Source organism: Lepus europaeus, chromosome 13, assembly GCF_033115175.1.
Source record: "Lepus europaeus isolate LE1 chromosome 13, mLepTim1.pri, whole genome shotgun sequence".
NCBI lineage: Eukaryota > Metazoa > Chordata > Mammalia > Lagomorpha > Leporidae > Lepus > Lepus europaeus.
Genome location: NC_084839.1, coordinates 23465972 through 23486345, shown reverse-complemented (window position 1 = coordinate 23486345; position 20374 = coordinate 23465972). Strand labels below are relative to the sequence as shown.

At 58.0% G+C, this 20374-nt stretch overlaps 1 protein-coding gene across 1 annotated transcript in view; it reads left to right on the top strand.

The window, feature by feature from the left end:
• Positions 1 to 20374, top strand: part of CIB4 (calcium and integrin binding family member 4) — a 52718-nt gene that overhangs the window by 5542 nt on the left and 26802 nt on the right. The window contains exon 3 of the mRNA XM_062210158.1: positions 4435 to 4531. Coding sequence (XP_062066142.1) covers positions 4435 to 4531 — 97 coding nt within the window. The remainder of the gene's footprint in view (positions 1 to 4434; positions 4532 to 20374) is intronic.

The following is a 20374-nucleotide window of genomic DNA, read 5'->3' as shown; positions in this document are numbered from 1 at the left end:
TGGCATGGCTCCCCAGCCTTTGATCTTTCACGTCCTTTGATCTCTGTAAGAGCAAGGTCCCTCTCAGTGGCCTTCTGTGGCGTCCCCCTTCGCCCCTGCCTCCCAGAGGCCTCTCTCTGGGGCTCAGCCCCTTCAGGCTCTGGCTACAGACTCTGCAGATCCAGAGACGCGCACATGGCCCCCCAGCAGAGCTCAGCCTGATCCGGTCCAGGCCCCTGTGGCTGGGGCGCAGGTGGGCTGCACTCAGTCTGAGCTCTTTGAACTACTGTGCGTCTCTCGGGTTGAGCATGGGCTTGGTTTGGGAGCCTGCAGTTTGCTCCCAGCCTCTGCCTGGGCCGACCCAGCTTCAAGGCTGCTCTTTCTCTTAGCACCTCCAGAGGCCCCACTGCCGAAAAAGTCCCGTTAGCCCCGGGGGTCCATCTAGAAGTCAGCAGGTGGAGTGGTCACAAGTTTATTTCCTGGAAGTCAATGGCCTGGGTTTGAGGCTTGGTTCTGGCCGGGCGGTAGTTTCTTAGCCCCACTGAACCTCAGTTTCCATCCTTGTTAGACAGGGTGTGCTGGGAGCAACAGCAGCTCATCTCACAAAGCTCTAGATGATGGCATCAGTGTCGCTGTGCCCGGCTCAGCACGGGGGATGTGGTAGCTGTGCTTAGCCTGGTGCTATCGCCCCCTCTTTCCAATGGAGAAATGTAGCGACTTGCCCTGGGTCCTACAGCTTGGACATAGCAGTGCAGGGGCTTGAAAGCCAATTTTTCAGACTTAAAAGGGCCATTTAGGACCACAGGGCTACCCCAAGAGGTGCAGACAAAGCCCAGAGGGCCAAGACCAGACGCGTGGACCAGAGCTGTGGTCGCCATCTCACTGGTGCAGCAGCAATGCTTGGAGCTCATAGCACCTGTGCGTGCTGGGCCTTGTCTCGACCTTGAATGAGAAGCTTGGGGATGGGGGTGGGGGCAGAGCCCTTTACAAACTCCCTCTGGGATTCGAATGTGGGACCCCATTGAGAATCATTCGAGGATGTCAGAGGCCTGGGAGTGGATGGGAGGCCGGCGAGAGCCACAGACACCCAGAGGCACGCTGCGCCCGGCTGGAGGGAGCCAGGGCATCCCAGAGGCTCGTTCTGCAGAGGGGGTAAACTGAGGCCCTCGAGGGGACTTGGCAGGTGCACGGCCCGTGGGGAGTGCGTGTGGAGGTGTGGCGCTGGGCCCCTCCGCTGTGCGGGCTCAGCCTGGAAGGGAGCCCCAGCCCCAGCTCTTCATTTCTGGCAGGCTGAGCGTGTGAGTTTTCCCTGCGGCTTTGACTTTGAGTGCATTTGCAATGAATCCAGAGCTCCATTAGAGCCACGTTTGGAGGACGAGAGCATCTGTGGCAGCCGGGACGCGGCCGTGATTCGTCTGCGGGCAGCCTGCCCAGGAGACAGCCTCGGGAGGCGCCAGGACCTGGCAGGCCCTTGGGGTGGAGCCGGCGCCCTCTCACCTGGGTGGGCGGTGGGCTCTACTCCATCTCTTGCCAGCTTAAGGCCTTGGGCACACCCCATACACTCTCGGAGCCTCAGTCTACCCATCTGTAGGGATGACAGCCCCACACCCCTCCCACAGGAGGCTGTTGGGGACATTCAAGGAGACGGTGGCTTCCTCTCCTCTTTGTGGGTCTGTGGTGCCTGCCCAGCCCCAGTGCCTTCCTTGGTGCCCTTCCTCCCGGCTTCCCTGGACTCCCTTCAAGACCTGGGAGACAGCTCAGGGCCCCTCACGAGGCCCACAGTGTCATGGTCCTCTCCTGCCCACTCCTGCTTGTCTGACCCTGTCTGGAGTCGGCACGGAGCCTAGCTCTGCCTGCTCAGAGAGGTGCAATAACCTGCCCCACGTCACACAGCTCACAGTGGAGGGACAGGACTCAAGTGCACCCACAGCTGTGCTTTCGGAGGTCTTCACAGCAAAGGGGCCGTCCAGGGGACTGAGGGAGACAGCCAGGTGCCAGCCATTACCGGCCCCTGGGCTTGTGTCGCCTGCCAAGAGCTGGAGCCCAGGCTGCGGGTCACAGGGCCCAGGTGTGGCACTCACACACTCACACTCACAAGAATGGGGGCTCTCTTCTTCCTGCCGCTGGTCCCCTGCTGATGCTGCCCTGGACCAAAGCTGTCGGGAAGCCGGAGGCCGAGCCCAGGGGTCTGGCAGCTGCATGGGTAAACGGGGTCTCAGTTTCATTTCTTTCAGCTCTGCCGTGCTGTGGGCTGGACAGCAGAGCCCCCCTGCCCCCACCCGGGGCTGGGTTTCCCTCTGACTCTCCAGGGCCTGGGAGGCCTCCTGTACCTCTGAGGCACCCACCTTGGGCTTTGCTCACTCACTGTGCCTTGGTTGGAAGTCAAACTCCAAATCCCTGGGAATGTATGTCACTGACGGCCGCTAGTCACTCACTCCTGGGTGTGAATTAGCTCCATTCCCGTGGTGGTGGACAGAGAGGAAGGTTGGGGAAGGAGAGGGGCCGGAGGGTAACTGGAAGGGGTCCTTGGGGCAGGAGCAGAGCAGGCCCGGGGCAGGTCGAAGTCTTCTGCAGAGGGCAGAGGGCGCTGGTGTGCAGGAGAGAGCCGTTCACAGATGGGGTGGCCGTGGCTCTCCTCTGGCCCGGCACTCCCTGGTGTGCTCCCATGCCGGGCCCCAACCGACACGGCAGGTGCTTCCCTGTGCTATCCTTGAGCAAGCGAGGCTGGGGACAGCTGTCACCTGCCCCGGGGGCTCAGCACTGCTCAGTGGCGGGGTGGGGCAGGAGTCGAACATGGGTGCTGGCCATGAGCCTGTAGTTATGACGCCCCCACCTCACACTCACTCACACCCACGCTCAGCCCACCACACACACCACTCACACTCACCCTCCACACACACACACACCGTTCACACACTCACACTCTCACACTCACTCACACTCAGCCCTTTGCTCTTGCTCTCAGTGTGCTTTATCCACATGATGACACTGAGGCTGGGAAGTGTTAACAGAGCCAGGGCAGGAGCTGGGGTCCAGGACACGGGCGCCTGGCCACCATCCCTGTACTCCCCTGGTCGTTCCCTGCATTGTGGGAGGATGCTGGGGCGAGAGGGTGTAGGGCGGGGGCCTCTCCCTCCCAGGGGAGGCACCTGCCACCTCCCGTCTGTGTCGCCCATGAGCCGTATCCCCTGGACTGGCGCGGGGCCCACGGAAAGGAGGGCGCTGGCTGTGTCCCACCATCTGCTTGACCTGGCTCACGGCCTAGCAGGCCAGCGTGGCCGGCAGCTTGCTGGCCGCTGGCTTCTAATGCTGGCTTTCCCCAGAGGTCACCAAATGACCTTTTCTCTCCAGGCTGGGACAGTGCTGGCCAGATGGCCGGAGGTGGGACCCCTGCTGGTTTCTCCATCTGTGAGGGGGGCCTGGAAGGAGAGGTGCCGGCAGGGAGCTCCCCTGTGCCGCTGCAGCTCCAGCACCTGTGTGGCGAGTGCGTGCTGGGCTCCGAGCACCCCCGGGCCATTCCCCACACCAGGTTCAGCCTGCATCCGCACCGCGTGCTGGGCACGGCCGGGCCTCGCCAATGTTTCTGGAATGGTAGAAAGAGTTATTACTGCTCTTTTTCTCTCCTTCCTTCCTTCCTTCCTTTCTTCCTTCCTTCCTTCCTTCCCCCCACCATCTTTCTTAAAGATTTATTCATTTATTTTAAAAGTCAGAGTTGCTGGCGCCGCGGCTCACTAGGCTAATCCTCCGCCTTGCGGCGCCGGCACACCGGGTTCTAGTCCCGGTGGGGGCGCCGGTTCTGTCCCAGTTGCCCCTCTTCCAGGCCAGCTCTCTGCTATGGCCCGGGAGGGCAGTGGAGGATGGCCCAAGTCCTTGGGCCCTGCACCCCACGGGAGACCAGGAGAAGCACCTGGCTCCTGCCATCGGATCAGCGCAGTGTGCCAGCCGCAGCGCACCAGCCGCAGTGGCCATTGGAGGGTGAACCAATGGCAAAAGGAAGACCTTTCTCTCTGTCTCTCTCTCTCTCTCTCTCACTGTCCACTCTGTCAAAAAAAAAAAAAAAAAAAAGTCAGAGTTGCCGAGGTGAGAGACACAGAGAGAGGTCTTCCATCCACTGGTTCACTCCCCAAAAGGCCACCATGACCAGCACTGGGCCAGGCTAAAGCCAGGAGCTTCTTCCAGGTCTCCCATGTGGGTGGCAGGGGCCAAAACACTCTGGATATCTTCCGCTGCTTTCCCCTGCCCATTAGCAGGGAGCTGATTGGAAGCAGAGCAGCGGGACATGAACCAGCGCCCATATGGGATGCTGGCATCACAGGTAGCGCCTTCACCTGCTGTGCCACAGTGCTGTGTCTGTTACTGCTTTTTCTTTCTTTGTCCAGCCTGAATCCCTACTGTGATTGTAGCGCCACCCGGTCCCCTGCCCTGCCCCCACGGCCAACACGCCTCTCTCCCCAGCATCCACGACACCTTCCTGAAGCTCTGTCCTGCTGGCAAGAGCTACAAGGAAGCCACGCTGACCTCGGAGCAGCTCAGCTCCCTGCCGGCCCTGAGGGTGAGTCTGGGCAGGGCAGGGGTGGGGTGTGGCGGGCAGCAGGTGCAGCCAGGGTCAGCAGGCTCTGGGACTTCCAGACAGAGGGCCTGCAGAACCAGGGTTCCAAACACTTCTCACATACACCAGGGCCCCCTCAGTGTTACGTCAGCTGTGCCACAGTCGGCATCTCTCAGGTGAGGCCATGGCGGGTTGGGGACTTGCTGCAGGTCTCGCCATTGACGTGTGGCTCCAAGCCTGTCTGGGATTCCCTTTGGAGCCTCAGTTTGGGGTCAGTCCACTCAGCACGTACCTGATCCCTCAGCCCCCAGGGACGCCTGCCCCAGCCTGTGTCCTCTGCTGTCTCAAACGGGACGAGTGGGAAGGCAGGGCCTCCATGCAGGAGCCAGGACCTGGGGCAGCCAGCGGGGCTCTCAGCCGTGCACCCAGGCCTCCTCTTCTGCCCACGCCGCCTCCATGGGCCAGGGCGTCGTCTCTGGTTCTCCCCCAGCAGCCAGGGGGGTGCGACCTGGAGCCCTGGCACTGTCCTCCCGGCCGCCATCTGCCACCTGCAGAGAAGGGCATTTGTGTTTGTTCTTTTTTTTTTTTTTTTTTTTGACAGGCAGAGTGGACAGTGAGAGAGAGAGACAGAGAGAAAGGTCTTCCTTTTGCCGATGGTTCACCCTCCAATGGCTGGCACTCTGCGGCTGGCGCACCGCGCTGATCCGATGGCAGGAGCCAGGTGCTTCTCCTGGTCTCCCATGGGGTGCAGGGCCCAAGGACTTGGGCCATCCTCCACTGCACTCCCTGGCCACAGCAGAGAGCTGGCCTGGAAGAGGAGCAACCGGGACAGAATCCGGTGCCCCGACTGGGACTAGAACCCGGTGTGCCGGCGCCGCAAGGCGGAGGATTAGCCTATTGAGCCGCGGCGCCAGCCTGTGTCTGTTCTTGTCACCTCTCCTCATCCCCCCACCCTTCTAGCCAGCCCTCCCTGCACCGTGGGCTCCTGGCAAACTGGGGAATGGAGTGGAGACAGAGTGCTCACAACCCTTTCTGTTTCTTCTGTCCCTGGGGTGAACCCCACATCCCAAACCTACCCCTCGGTTTCCTGGCCTGTGAAATGGGTTATGCTGCCAGAGTCATTGGCAGCCCCCACCTCCCAGTCCTTCAGGGACGATCATGCAAGGTTTGTCTTGCTGTGGAGAGGCCCTGTCCCCACACACCCACCCAGGGCAGCCCACAAGAGCCCCGAGGTGCACCGTCGAAGGGCTCCCAACTCTTTCCTGATGATCGAATGGAAGCGTGTGTGTTTCACAGAGACGGTGTCAGGTCGCAGATCACGCTGTGTCCGGCTTTCCTGCGTCGCATTCAGACCCTGGGTGGCGCAGCGGCTGGAGCTCTCCGTGGTGCAGGGAGAGGCCGTCTGGGGCAGGAAGGGCCCTGGGTGCTTTGAGCACCACTGGGAGGAAGCCCAGGGACGCTGGGACGGAGGGGCTGGCTCCCGAGGGAGAGGCGGGGAGGGGGGCACCCACAGAGTCACTCAGCCAGCAGTCCTCGGCTCACCCAAGTGACAGCCTTGACCTCGGGCAGTGACAGAGCTGGGGACTGAAGCAGCGGCAGGGACAGGAAGGCAAAGACATGAGAAATGGTGAGGGGTGGAGCTGGGAGAAGCTGGGCTCCCGGCGTGGAAAGAAGCCGAATCCTCAAGGAGATGCAGGGACTGAGAGCTCTGCCTGGGCCAAAGCAACACAGGCAGCTGGTCTTCCTGTCACCTCGTCACCGCCACTCCACACACACACACGCACACAGGTACTCAAGCAGGGCATACATGACACCCACGTGTACTCAGACAAGTGCAGCCAGGGTCAGCAGGCTCGGGGACTTCCAGACAGAGGGCCTGCAGAACCAGGGTTCCAAACACTTCTCACGCACACCAGGCCCCCCTCGGTGTCATATCAGCTGTGCCACGATCAGCAGCTCTCAAGTGAGGCCATGGCGGGTTGGGCATGCATGGTGCACGTGTGTACTCAAACATGGGCACATATAGTGCACACATGTGTACACACATGTATCCAAACATGGGTGCACACGCATACTCAAACACATGTACACATGGTACACACATGTACTCAAGCATACATGCACACAGCACACACATATACTCAAACATGGGACACATGGCACACACATGTGTGCTCAGATATGGGTACACACAGCACACACGTGTACTTAAACACACACAGTGCATACACATGTACTTAAACACGAATATACACAGTGCACACACGTGTACTCAAACACGGGTACACGGTGTCTGGGATGTCTCAGATTAGACAAGGATGGGGACCGGGGCAGCCAGGGAGGCGAGGCATGAAGGGGGCTTCTGCCCTCCCCAGGGTGTGGTGCGGCTCACGCACTCTGAAGATGACTAGAAAGGACTTAGAGCCCACCCAGCCCGATCTTGGCCGAGCTCCCTCCCTGAGTCTATGAGGGGGCGGGGGGGAAGCTGAGGCCCTCCAAGGAAACACCTGCCTGGGGCCAAGGAACGGCAGAGCCAGGACCGGCCCACGCTCTGGGGGCACAGGCAGGCTCTGGCCCTGGGCTGGCGCCCCCACTTCTATTCAGAGCTTGGCTGAGTACTGACTCTGTGCCTTGGGGTCCCAGGGGCAAAGCCTACCCTAGAGGGTGACCCCTGGCCCCAGCACACCCTCCTCCCAGCAGGGCCTGGGGGTTCTGGTCTAAGCCCCAGAGAGCAAGCCCTAGACCAGGATCAAGACAGCTGGGCCCATGTGGGTTACATCTGCTCGTGTGCAGGAGGCCCGGGCCGTACCTGGGGAAGGACTGGGAGGGTGAGCACGCCGCACTCCCGACCCCAGTCCTCTTTCCATTTCACAGTGGGGGAGGGGAGCAATGGGGCCAGCAGAGCTGCAGAAGGGGCCAACTCCAGCTCCATGGCTGGAGAGTGGCCAGGAAGCAGGGCCTTGGGCCATGTGACATTATTTTTACTTTTTTTTAAAGTTTATTTACTCATTTTCATCTACTTGAAAGGTGGAGTGACAGAGAGAGAGAGAGATCTTCCGTCCCCCGGTTCACTTTCCAAATTCCCACAACAGCCAGGGCTAGGCCAGGTCCAAGCCAGGAGCCTAGAACTCCATCCGGGTCTCCCCCGTGGGTGGCAGGGGCCCAAGCACTGGAGCCGTCCCCTGCTGCCCCTGCATGCACACGAGCAGGGAGCCAGATCAGACGCGGAGCATCCGGGCACCCCAAGCAGCAGCTCAGCCACTGGGCCACAGCACCCACCCCTCGCTTCACTTCCCTTATTTCGCATTTCTAAATGATCATTGGTTTATTCTGTTATATAAATAAAACCCAGCACCTTGTGGAAAGACTAAAAAACAGGGGAAGGCAAATATAAAAGTTACCACCGGCCCTTCTCAAGGGACCACTGCCGCGGCCGCCTGGCTGGGTTTCTCCCCGGCCTCGTTCCGTGCAGATATGTGCGTGTTTATTGGGATCACGCTGACGCTTTCTCCCTACATGGGTTTCTTTGTGGCTTTTCCAGCTCGTCTGGAACAGCCAGAACCATGTCATGAGCGGGGAGCCTGAGCCACTGCCGCAGCTAAAGAACCAGGGGACAGGGCCTCGGGCCAGCGTGGGGAGAACGGGGCTCGAGGTCTCTCGCCGGCTGGTCACCTCGCACGAGGAGCGACTGTGGGGAGGGGAAGCCGAGGAACAGATAGACCCTGGCCCAGGGAGGCGGGCCAGGTGCAGTGGAGTGCGGCGGCTGCCGTCCTGTGGGTGGGTGAGCAGGGCTCCACCCTTGGGTCCAAGCATCTGGCCGGGGATGAGGACAGTGGACACTTCCCACCAACGCCAGAAGGCACTTCCTACAGGGGGAATGAGCACCCTGTCACGGACGGGGGGCAAGCAGGACAGCCAGGCTCCTGGCTGGGGTGTTCTAGCCGACCGACTGCTACAGGCAGATCGGCTGGGAGGCGTCCGTGCCTCCCGACCCTCCAGGTCTGTGGCCGTGGCCCCGAACTTGGTCCTGTACGTGGTCTTGTTCTCTTTTGCACCATCCACCACAATATGTCCCAGACCTTTTGTTCCCAGAACAGCATTTTATTTTGAAGAGGAACTAGAGATGCCAACTTTCCATTTTGCCAAGTACGGGCGTTAGAAAATACATAGCAGCCGCACTTGCTGTGGTTTCACTTCTAAGAAATATTCATTTTAAGTCAAACATGCAAACAACCAGCGCTTCCCAGACACAGCCCTTTACGTCCTCGCTCTTCACGCCGTGGCCCTGGCTGCCAACAGCTTTGTCACTGACCCATCACTGGTCCTCCTGCGAATTTGAGGGGACTTAACTCCAGAACGAAAGGTCCCTCGGTGTCTTTCCAGTCCTGCGCAAGTGGACAGCAAGGAGAGGCTTGTGGGGGCGGGGCCAGGGTGGGGCGTGTCCCCTGTCACTCACGCCACCCAGGTTTTGAGAACAACGGGGCCGGGCCCAGGGAGCTCCGGGGATGGATAGGTCTTGGTTCAGGGGCTTAAGTGTCTGGGGAGAAAGCTCTGTTTCCTTAACTGGGGTTCCCTCGCTACACAAGTGGCTTCTTAGTATGGGGAAGATCTGCTGTAACAGAGAGCTGGGTGCGGAGGCTCCTGGGGGGTGGAGGCAGGCAGCCCGGCCCGGGTCTTGTGCACAAGTTGTGGTTTTCCTTCTGGCCCGCCTGTATCTGGTGTCTCTGGAAGTGGATCAGTTCAGTTTTTGTTCTTGTAAATAATGGCCCTGCTTTCTGTAAACACCCATGCATGTGGCGTGGCGTGAGCTGGCTATGTGTCCACTCAGGATGGCTGGGCAGGGACTGGGGGGAAGTGTGAAAGTCTCAGAGCAGTTAGGGGGGAGGCCTGCACACAGACAGGGCCCCCTGCCCCACCCCAGGGCCCTGCAGGCAGGTGGTCTTGCATAGCCCACCCCTTCTGTGTGCTACCCAGCATCTACTGGGGTCAGAGCAGGGAGAGCTTTGGAAGCCTGCCCAGATGGAAGGAGGTGTGCTCCAGGGATGGTTCCCCAGGGCTCAGCTCCACCTGGCTTTGTGTGTATCCACGGTTTTCCTGAGCCTTGCTGAGCCCTGCCTGTGGGCTAGGACACAGTCGCTTAGGACAACCTGCAAAGAGCTCACGCCAGGGCCAAGAAGCAGGGACAGGGCCTGATTTTCACTCAGCCTCTCAAGAACTCACCAAAGTCGGAGGGACAGGGAGGATGCTGGCGTGTCTTTTCAATTTATTAATTACATATGTTCAGTTTTGGTTTTTAAGTCAAAATGATGTATGCAGGCCAAGAGCTAAGGTTCCTGTGCAGGCTGCCTCACTTCCTGTCTCCGAAGGCAATCATTTTCAGCTCTGGCTGATTGGATTCTTCTTCCCCCATCCTTATTTATTTATTGGTTAATTTTGAAAAGCAAGGAGACACAGCCAGCCAGCCAGAGATCTTCCATCCACTGGTTTACGACCTAAGTGATTGCCAAAGCCAAGGCTGGGCCAGGCTGAGGTCAGGACACCAAAACTCAATCCAGGTCTCCCGTGTGGGTGGCAGGGACCCAAGTACTTGAGCCGTCACCTGCTGCCTCCCAGGGTGTGGAGCCGGGACTCACACCCAGGCACTCTGATTATGGGATGTGGGCGTTAGGTGGAGAGTTAACCGCTGCACCAGTGCCCATCCCCGACCCCTTCGGTCCTTACCTCTGCATCTTGAACAGTACACTCGGGTTTTGTTTTTTCTGGGCAATTCACGTCCCCCTAGAGGAGAAGCTGGTTCCCTCCCTTCCCTCCGGGCCCAGCCTACCCCTCCCCCTCCCCGTTGCCCAGCCTCCCACTATACAGTAGCTATACAATAATCCCAGAGCTGAGTCATGAAATCAGCTGTGGTGACTTCCCCTTCATGCATATTTTTGTTGTTTTCTTTCTGGATGTAGTCATTGTTTTTGCTTAGTTTTCTACAGACTTATCATTAAGTCAACACCAAACCTTTGCCAATTGTCTAAAGCTCCTTCAAAGGCATTCAGAAGAGAGAGGTTTTCTATTCGTTTCCTTTTCTTAGCAAAATTTCTCTTGGAGCCTCTGACTGATCCAGTTCCACCAGGACTGGGTTGCCCTGGGCCTGGCACGATGCTGGACTCTCCTTCCATGACCATCTTTACTCCCCTGCACCTCGCCCTGGGAGCTTGCATTTCCTGGATTCCTCTCTCTTTCTGCGTATTGCTCTTGTTGTGCTGGAGTGCATCCTCAAGTAGCGTTCTGGAAAAGGCTGCCTGGAGGTAAACGTTTTGAGACCTCACATTCCTGAAAACGTCTTTCTTCACCCTCCACCGGGAGTCTGGGTGAACTGAGTCATGGGCCGCATACCCCTCTTCTCCAGAATTTGGTAACATGATTGCATTTAGCTTTCATCTTGTTGAGGAGCCCAGAGACTTTCTATTTCTTGATCTATTTTGTAACCTTTTTTTTTTTTTTTCCTGAAAACTGTCCCCCAGTATCTGAAACTTTGATCATGGTATCAGAAATTCCTGGGGATATTCCTTGGTGGGGTCCTTGCCTCCGTGCCTGAACCCTCACAGGTCCCACTACCCTGGGCTCTCTGCTCCCTCAAGTCATGCATCTCTCCTTCAATTATTTCTTTGATAATTTTCTCCGTTCCATTTTCTCTGTTCCTTCTTTTTGGAACTCTAATATCCTGGGGTCCTACATCCTGAATTGGTCTGTTATTTACTTTTTAAATTTTTATTCATTTTATTTTATTTTATTTATTTGCGAGAGAGAGAGTTCCCATTTACTGCTTCACTCCCCAAACACCCAAAACAGCCAGGGCTGGGCCAGGCCAGAGTCGGGACCCAGGGACCCAACCCAGGTCTCCCACGTGGGTGGCAGGGGCCCAAGTTCCTGAACCATCCCCTGAGCTGGGCTCACACCCAGGCACTCGGACTGGGACACAGGTGTCCTAAGTGGCCTCTTAACCACAGGACCAAACGCCTGCCCGGTCCTGTATCTCCATCTCTTCTGTGCAACTTGGATCTTTCTCTCTGGGCGTTTTCCTCAACTTGCCTCCCACTCTCGTTGCCATTGTGGGCTCGCTTTGGTTCTCAGTCGATTCCTGCTTCAGAGAAGCCTCTCCGTCCTCCGGATGCAGTGTCTCTATAATCTTGTCCTGCCTCCTGGGCGCTGTTTTCCATTGCCTATTGAGGTCTTTATCTTTTGCGTCTGAGGCCTTCTTGGGTACCCTGCAATCGTCTGCTCACTGTGGAGCTGCTTGGAGCCCTGGTGCCTGCCTGGGGTTTACAGACTGGGAGCTTCCTTGGAGGAGGAGCTCCGGGGACCATTTCTCCGGATTCCCTGAAAAGCCAGAGTCACATTCAGCCAGCCAGCAGCCCAGAGCCAAACAGAGAGACAGCCAGAGGGGTCCTAACGTCCCACACCCCTGTATTCACTCACCGCCAGTGCCCTGGAGCAGAAACCATCTGTTAGGATCTCCCCAGAGAACAACACTTTTATCTCCTGCAGGCGCTGGGGAGGGACAATTCCCCCAGGGCCGAGTGGGGAAGCTTCTAGAACTCCAACTGCTTTCTAACACTTCCAGTCAACCCCCCTCTTAGACAACCTCTATTTCCAGTGCCACCAGCGGCTTCCAGTTCCAGCACCCATAAGGATTCCAGGATGTAGACCAGGCTGGTGTCACTTGTCCCTGCTGTGGGCTTGGGTCCCGCTCTGTCACATGGACGGAGACCCTGGTCTGTCTGCTCCTGGCATCGGGGCTGTGATCACCTCTCATGCCCTTTCTTTCTGCGGCTCACACCTTTAAGAAAACCCTCGGCTTTTGGTTCAGCGGAGTGAGAGAGCGTGAGGCTAGATGCCAGCATTCATTCAACTCCTTTCTTTATCCCGCGATAACCTGTCTTCCAGGTGCGCAGAGCAGCAACCTGGCCTAAAGCTAGGTGCTAATTCAAAGTTTGGGCGGTCACCACTGCCAATGTGAGATGACTATTTCTTGACCTGGCTGGCAGTGGAAGTGCACGGGATGGAAGTTCATACATAGAGTGAACCCTCTCTTATCCGGTTTTACTTTCTGCGATTTCTGCTACCCAGAGTTCATCGTCTTTCACAAATACTAAACAGAAAATTCCAAAAATGAGCAACCGGTAAGTTTTAAGTTACTTTTATCACAGTATACGGTTATAATTGTTCTACTTCATTGTTAGATATTGCTCGTCTCTAACCTTGCCAGAGGTACACCTGAAGTTTTATCATAGGCGTGTGCTTGTATATGCAGGGAACACAGGGCTGTGGTCTCTGGGGTTTCAGCACCTATTGCAGGTATTGGAACATAGTCCCGTGGATACAGGGAACTGCCCTATGGTAAAACATGGCGAGGCCCCCTCCACACACAACCATGACTGCCCCAGGACTCTTCCCCATACAGCGTCTCTCTCCCAGGCTTTCCCTCCCCCGCCACACCCAGCCTGGCAGGAGCTCAGCTCTGTGGGACGCCCAGCAGTCAGTCTGCTCGGGGGCCTCCCTCACCGGCACACAGCACCTGGGAAATGTCACTCCTCTCCCCTCAGCCTTTGTCCCCGAGGGAACGAGCAGAGGTTCCCACACGGGGTCCCCACTGGCCCAGTCCGTGAGAAGTCAATTCCATATTTACTGCGGGCTGTGGGCTAAATTTTAGGTCTTGGGGCTTACAGGGACTTTTCGCGAGGAATTCTGGGTATAGAACAGGAGGATGAAAAACCATGGGCACCTCGCAGAGGCACATTGTAGACCCAGCGCCAAGAGCTGGGGCCTGGATGGTCTCCTCCGGGCTACCCAGTGGCTGTGGTCTGGTGTGTCCCCTCCCCACTTCCCAGGAGGCTGAGCGGCTTCATGGGCACCCAGGCACAGCTAGGCACAACATACCTCCTAGGGCCTCTTAACCAGCTGCCCGCGCCCCCAAGGCAGGCCCAGCTCCCCGGATGAGAGAAAACTGCTTCTCGAAATGACAGTCCTCTTCATCTTGCAGAGCTGGGTCTGGACGTGGTCCCAGGAACCTGCAGGTCCCCGAGCCCTTTGTCCGTGGGAGTCGGCTGGGCTGGGCACAGTGTGGGCGCAAGGGAGATGGTCCCTGGACACCAGGGGTCTTCCTGGTGCATTTTTTGATCAACATGGTCAGAGCTTTGTCATGGCCATGGCCTGCCTGCGCCCCCTGAGGGTGGACAGGGTCTCCCAGGAGAAGAAACCTGGGTGGCGGATGGGCAGTGACCCACTCAGGGGCTGACCCCCAAGCTGCCCTCCCAGAGGCGCGGTCCCAGGAAAAGGAAGTGGCAGGACCTCCTAACTCCCCCTACCCAGCCCTGGGGCACGAAGTGGTCACCAGGGGGCAGGGCCCACGCCCCCAGGGACTGCCGCACCCCCCACAGCCCCGGCAGGGACAGCTGGACCTGGTACTAATCCGCTGGCTGTATTTAGGCCATGACTCCAAGCCCCTCCCTCACCCTCGGACTCTCCCCAGCTGCTAAAAAAAGCAGCAGTTTGGATAGAAACAGCAATTCCACTCCTGGGCCCCGGCGTCGGCTGCCGTTAGTCACGGGCTGCGTGGTCATGTGCTGTCTTCTCGCTGCGCCTCGTTTGCTTCTTGCAGAGGCTCTGGCTCTGGGGGGCACGGTGGGGGCCCCCACTCCCAGGCTGCAGAAACCGAGATCCTGGAAAGTTACAAACCTGCAAGTGCAAAAACCCACAAGAACCCAAGACTTCTCTTTGCTCCTCTCCTTGTGTCTATCGCCAAGCAAGGGGCACCTGTGTGACTGTGTGTACACGTGTGTGCGTCCACATACATGTGCGTCCACATGTGTGTGGTGTGTGGTGGAGGGAGGAAGAAAGATGGGAAGGAGCCCGTGGTCCAGGCAGCTGGGGAATGAATGGAGGAGAATGGCTTTGTCCGTTTATGGCTGGGGCTCTCCAAATGGCCCCTCTCTTGGTAACAGAGACACCAAGCTCCCAGCACCCACCTCCTGAGGTCCCGGAAATTGTCCCATTCCCAAGACCCCAAGCCAGCCCTCCCCCCACCCAGTGCCCAGACTCTGGAGTGGAACAAATGCTGCACGGAGAAAGGCCAGAACAAAGGGCCCAGCGGGGGCTCCCAGGCTCCCACGGACCCCGCCTTGCAGGACTGAGCTCACACCCAGCCGTCCAAGAGCAGCTGGCTGTCCCACGGCCCTCGGGATGAAGACAGGGGGCTGAGCCAGCGCCCCCTCCCCCAGCCACGCGGAGCTGGCGACTCAGCTCCTCCCTCACCCAGGGCTCGCCAGCTGGCGGCCCCCCAGCACCCCCAGCCCCGCCAGCCCTGGGATCTGCAGGATGTTGCCCAGGCACCATCTCACTTATCCCTCCAGGTAGCTGCCTTCCCGTCCTGGCTGACAAGCAGAAAACCAGAGGGGTGAAGCCACTGTGCACAGACACACAGCCCATGGAAGCAGGCAGGGTCTCGGGCTTGGCGCTCACACCACCCGGCCCCATGGGAGGGTCCCCACTCCCCAGGACCCAGTCAGAGCTGGGAGGGCAATTGGGGAACTGGCTCACTCCCAGCATTTTCAAGCATCATTAGATCTTTTTCTGACAACTTCATCAGTTAGCAGGGCTCAGAATTGGCAAAAACCCTTATTTAGACATTCAGCCAAAGAATTACGAAGTGGCTCATTGCAGAGAAAGCCCAGGATGTCGGAGGCAGGCTCTGCTCTGGTCTGAGCTGGAGGCCGTGGCAGGGCCGGGGCTGGCCTCTAGCTTTGGCCTGACCCCTGGTACCCTGGTGTTGTGGCCCCTCGTTCTCCCGCTCCCCCCGCTCTACCCTGGGGCCTCCTCATAGACCCCGCATCACACCTCCTCCACCCTGGGGAGTGGCCTCCGGGGCGGTCTCCATGTGCCCTATCGCTCACCCTGCTGGTGTGCACAGGGCCTGGGGCTCAGCCTGTGGCCACCAGGCTGGCTTAGTGGATTGCATACCCCACTACACCTCCTGGGTGGTTTTTCCTACACAGGCCTTTAGGGGGTGCTGTCCCCGACTCATGACTTCTCAGGAGGCTCTCCAGGACAGAAGATGCCATGCTTGCCCCTGGCCGGTGTGGCCCTGGGAGGTTGGGCTTCCAGGGGAGCCACGAGCCACGGGGCTGACGACCCCCTTGGAGGTCACCTGAACTTGAACCCCTGGTGCGGCGCAGGCGCGGGGACAGGCAGCTGAGGCCCAGGGTCCTGCGGTCCTGGGTCCTGCCGTGTGGAGCCCAAGCCAAACAAACCCCAGCCCCCAGCCCCCAGCCCCCAGCCCCCAGCCCCCAGCCCCGCTTTTCAAGAGCCCTGTCCCCAGGGCCCTCTCAGCCCGCTGGCTTGAGGCTGTATTCCTCTCTGGTCTTTCCTGATAACTTCATTTGTGTCCCCAGAGACCTCAGACTTGTTTAAAAATAGAAAAATAAACAACAGTGTTCCTGAAGGGCCCCCTCCCCCTTTCGGGCCTCCTAACGAGGTGCTGGCGCTGCCGGCTGGGGCTCTGTTCCCAGGGTTTTTGACCCTGTGCAGGCTTCGGGCCGGCTGCTGCCTCCGCAGAGACCAGACTCCTTGTAGCCTTGAAGGCCTGAGCAGCTGGCGCGGGCCAAGGCGTGGGGCACGCTGGGTGTCACCGCTGCTCTGCAAGGCTGGGGTGGGGACTCGGGCACCCAACTCTAGAGGGATCTGCACAGGGGACTCCTGTTCCCCTGAGCCCCTGCCTCAGCCCCTCTCGGGACCACAGGCCCCTTCCAAGTACGGGGCTCTGGGTACATCCCCAGCAGCCAGCCTCTGAGTCTTCCCAGGTTCATCAGGCTGGTGGTTGAAAGTCCTGGACTTGAACTTGGAGTTTGTCTGTGACCTCAGTTTTCCTCATCTGAAAAATGGACCTACAATAGCAGCCCTGCCTACCTGAGAAGGTTTTGTGAAGACTGGATGAGAAGAGGGATGTAGACAAGGTCAAGGACGCTGGGAAAGTGACCAGGACCTCAGGCAGCATTCCTAGGGGTGTGGCCATGCCCCCTCCCACCCCCAAAGCCCGTGGGCTGAGGGGAGAGGGGCAGGGTTCCTGCGTGACCAGTAGCCACGCCCCACGGAAGGTGGCTAAGAAACAGGGGTTTTCTCTTTCTCTCCACCCACCCCCTACTCTCCCTCTCTGTCTCGCAAATAAAACACACACATAAATAAACAGTTTTTGGAAGAGGAGGCAGGTGTTTGGCACAAAGGTTTAGCCTCCACTTGGGATACCCACGGCCGGTAGTGGAGGGCCTGGGTGTGGGTCCCAGCTGCACCCCCAGTCCCAGCTTCCTGCTAACGATGGCTGAAGTCCTTGGGTCGCTGCCACCCATGTGCTCCTGGAAGGAGTTCCTGGCTCCTGGGGATTTGGGGAGTGAACAAGTGCACGGGTGGTCTCTCTCTGTCTCTCTCTCACTCTCTCTCTCTCTCTCTCTGTGTCTCTATGAAAAAAATAAATAGAACTTCAGCGCTTACTATTCCTCCCAAAGACTTGCGGGGGGGCAAGCCCTTTGCACAGACTTGTTCATGGCAGGGGGTGGGGGGAAGGGACCCCTAGAGTGTCACCAAGGTGAGTGGCAGCAGGGACGCCAGGAGTTTCCATCGGCCCTGGGTGAAAAGTTCTCCAGCAGTGCCGAGGCCTGGGCAGATCAGAGCAAGCGCCCGCCCTCGAGGCCTCGCAGCACCTGCCACCGGTGCCCGACAGACAGGGATCCGGCCTTGGAGGGGCCGACCTGCTGGCCCTGGAAGCTGAAGCGGAGACCAGGAGCAGGTGTCGCTGGTGCCCCTCCACCCACTGCGGTCACCGCACCCTGAGTCCCAGCCGGGGGGAGGGGCTCCAGCAGGCCCGGCCAGAGCCAGGCCCAAGGTAGTGACCACCACACCACCCTCAGGCAGAGGGGCACTCAAAGATCAGAAATGGATTCTCTCTGGCGAGGGCTGGGGACAGCTGCTTCACCCTGGTCCCGGCTCCCAATGCTGGAGCCCTTCCCTCGTGCTGTCCCCTGGGAGCCACTCCACCTGCAGGGGCGTCGTCAGGGGGACAGCGGCGGGAGGGCCTTGGCACAGGACTGGTTCCTTCTGCACACTCTCCTATGCTAGGCGGTCGGCGGGGTCCCTTCTCCTCCCTGGAGTCCCAGCTTCCTTGGAGAGAGCCTCTGAGCCCCCAGGGACCCCGGGGATGGGCAGCTGGGGACGCAGGTCCCTTCCCAGGCAGCAGCAGCACAAAGGGCCTTCAGGGCTCTTAGAACCCTGTGGAATTTTCAACAGAAACGCTCTCAGCTTGCTGGTCACCCACTATCGGCCTCGTGTTTCGGGGAGCATCCGGAAGGGTGCTATGACAGACAGGGCAGAGAGACGAGCTGGGGCTGCCTTCGCCTGAGCGCCCTGCTCCCTAAAGACAGGAGCCAGGATGACGGGAGAAGGCACCCACCGACCCCACACATGGGGCTGGGCCCTTGCTGGGAGGCGGGGGGAGGGGGCAGAGGGAGGGGATGGCAAAGCTCCCTCCTGGAACCCCCCGGGGGGGAACGCTGCTTTGCTTGCTCATCACATCCTCTCTGGGACAATAGTTTCTTTTTTCCTAAATTTCATTTATTGTTAAAATAGTACGTCAGCATGCGAATACATTTTTAAAAAACATCTCAGCACCCAATCACCCAAACGTGAGCTCTCATTTTTGTTTTGGTTTTTGGTGTTTTTTTTTTTTTTTTTTTTTTACCATCTTTGTCCCTGGGCGAGCTCCCACTTTATGCCACTGCAGGCACACACAGGCACAATTTTCGTCTGTGCTTTTTTTCCCCATTAGGCATAAATGATTGCTCATGTCTGTGTAATTATCATGTTAATGGTTACATAATTGCATTGAGCTCTGATTTACGAAGGCTTGTCCCCATTGGTGGCCCTTAACATTGCTGCCAGGGGGTTATTTATTTTTTTGCTACTATAAATAATTTTGCAATAAACATCCTCACGTGTTATTTTCTTCTCTCTCTATTTTTTTTTTCGGAATGGTTTTCTCAGTTTCAATATCTAGGTTCTCCCTGGAGGCAGGAGAGAGTGTGGGCCGCCAACTCTGGGATTTGGATCTTTGAGCCGTTGCAATGATAAGTAGGGGCATCGGTTAGAACACCAGTTAGGACCCCTGCATCCCCATCAGGGCAGCAGGTGATGGCTCAGGTACTCGGGTGCCTGGCACCCACGTAGGAGACCTGGATGAGCTCCTGGCTCCCGGCCTGGGGGCTGTCCCATCCTCCTGGCTTCAGCCCTGGCCATTGTAGGCATTTGGGGAGTGAACCAGTGGATGGCAACTCGCTCTGTCTGTCTGTCTAATAATCACACCGAGTGGTCGCAATACAAGAACTTGTGCGTCCTCCAGAGGGTGGGGGATGCACAAAACCAAACAACCCGGGATTTTAAAGCTCCTTCACCTGAATGAACAAGAAAAGAGACTGAAGCCTGCCAGCCAGCGCTGGAGGCCGCCGTGCACGCCGACCTGGCTGCAGGCGGCTTCCTGGGCGCAGCTGGGCCTGTGCTGTCCAGTGTGTCTTCTCCGTGCTCCCATGAGGGTGCTCCCAGGGGCACCGTGCAGCCACAGTGCTGTCAGCTCTCCCAGCTCCTCCTGCTCACATGCCTGACAGGCCCCCTCGGGCCGCCTGGGAGGGGGAGGGAGAACTTCATGTCACCCGGCGACAGCTCCTGGCCTCCCCACCAAAGGCAAGTCTCACAGGACATCTCCTTCTCGCCTTGTTCTCCGTGAGCTGGCACCGGCATTTGTCCTAAGCACCGTCCCTGGCTCTCGGCCCAGAGCTGCCCGCTGGCAGGAGGAACTGGGTGCAGCCCCGTGCATCCTCCCCAGGGTGAGGCTGGGGCTCCCTGGACTGTGAGAGCTCAGGCTGAGGGTCCGATCGAGCTGGGACCAGATTCCCCCTCTGCTCTTGTTCGGCTGGTGAGGTGCTCTGCCGCTCGGTTTTCCGAGTCTGTGCAATGGGCTTCCCGACAAGGGATCTCTACCTCCTGGGGCGCCATAAGGGATGAATGAGAAAAGGCACCCTGAGTGTGTGCTGTGGCTTGGATGTAATTTGGCCGTGGAGCCTGTGCAGATATTCGGGTCCTCGGGTCATAAGCTGACCGAGCACCAAAAGAGACACAAGTCATCAGACATCAGCCCTGGAGGGGCCCCTGTGTCGCTGAGTTCCAGAGAGAGAGGTTGGGTGTAAAAGCCTGTGTGACAGCCATCCCACTCCTTGGAATTTCCCCAAATGGAATTAAAGGGGAGAAAAAAAGAGGCATTTGCACCTCAATATTTGTTGCAGCTCAATTCACAATAGCTAAGACATGGAATCAACCTAAAAGTCCATCAGCGGATGACTGGATAAAGAAAGTATGGGATATGTACTCTATGGAACACTATACAGCAGTAAAAACAATGAAATCCGGGTATTTACAACAAAATGGAGGAATCTGGAAAATATCATGCTGAGTAAAATAAGCCAGTCCAAAAGGGACAAATATCATATGTTCTCCCTGATCAATGGCAACTAAACGAGCATCTAACATGATACCCATTGAAGTGAAATGGACACCATGAGAGACAATGACAGGATCAGCCCTTGTCTAGACTGTTGAGGAACAACTTACTATTTTACTCCTTTTAGTATTTGTTGTTGTTGTTGCTCCGTTTGTTCTACTTAATACCACTGGTTGAACTCTGTAAACACACAATCATTCTTAGGCATTTAAAAAAAAAAAAAAAAAGCCTGCGTGGGGCCCTGTCTCTGCCCCTTAGCTCAC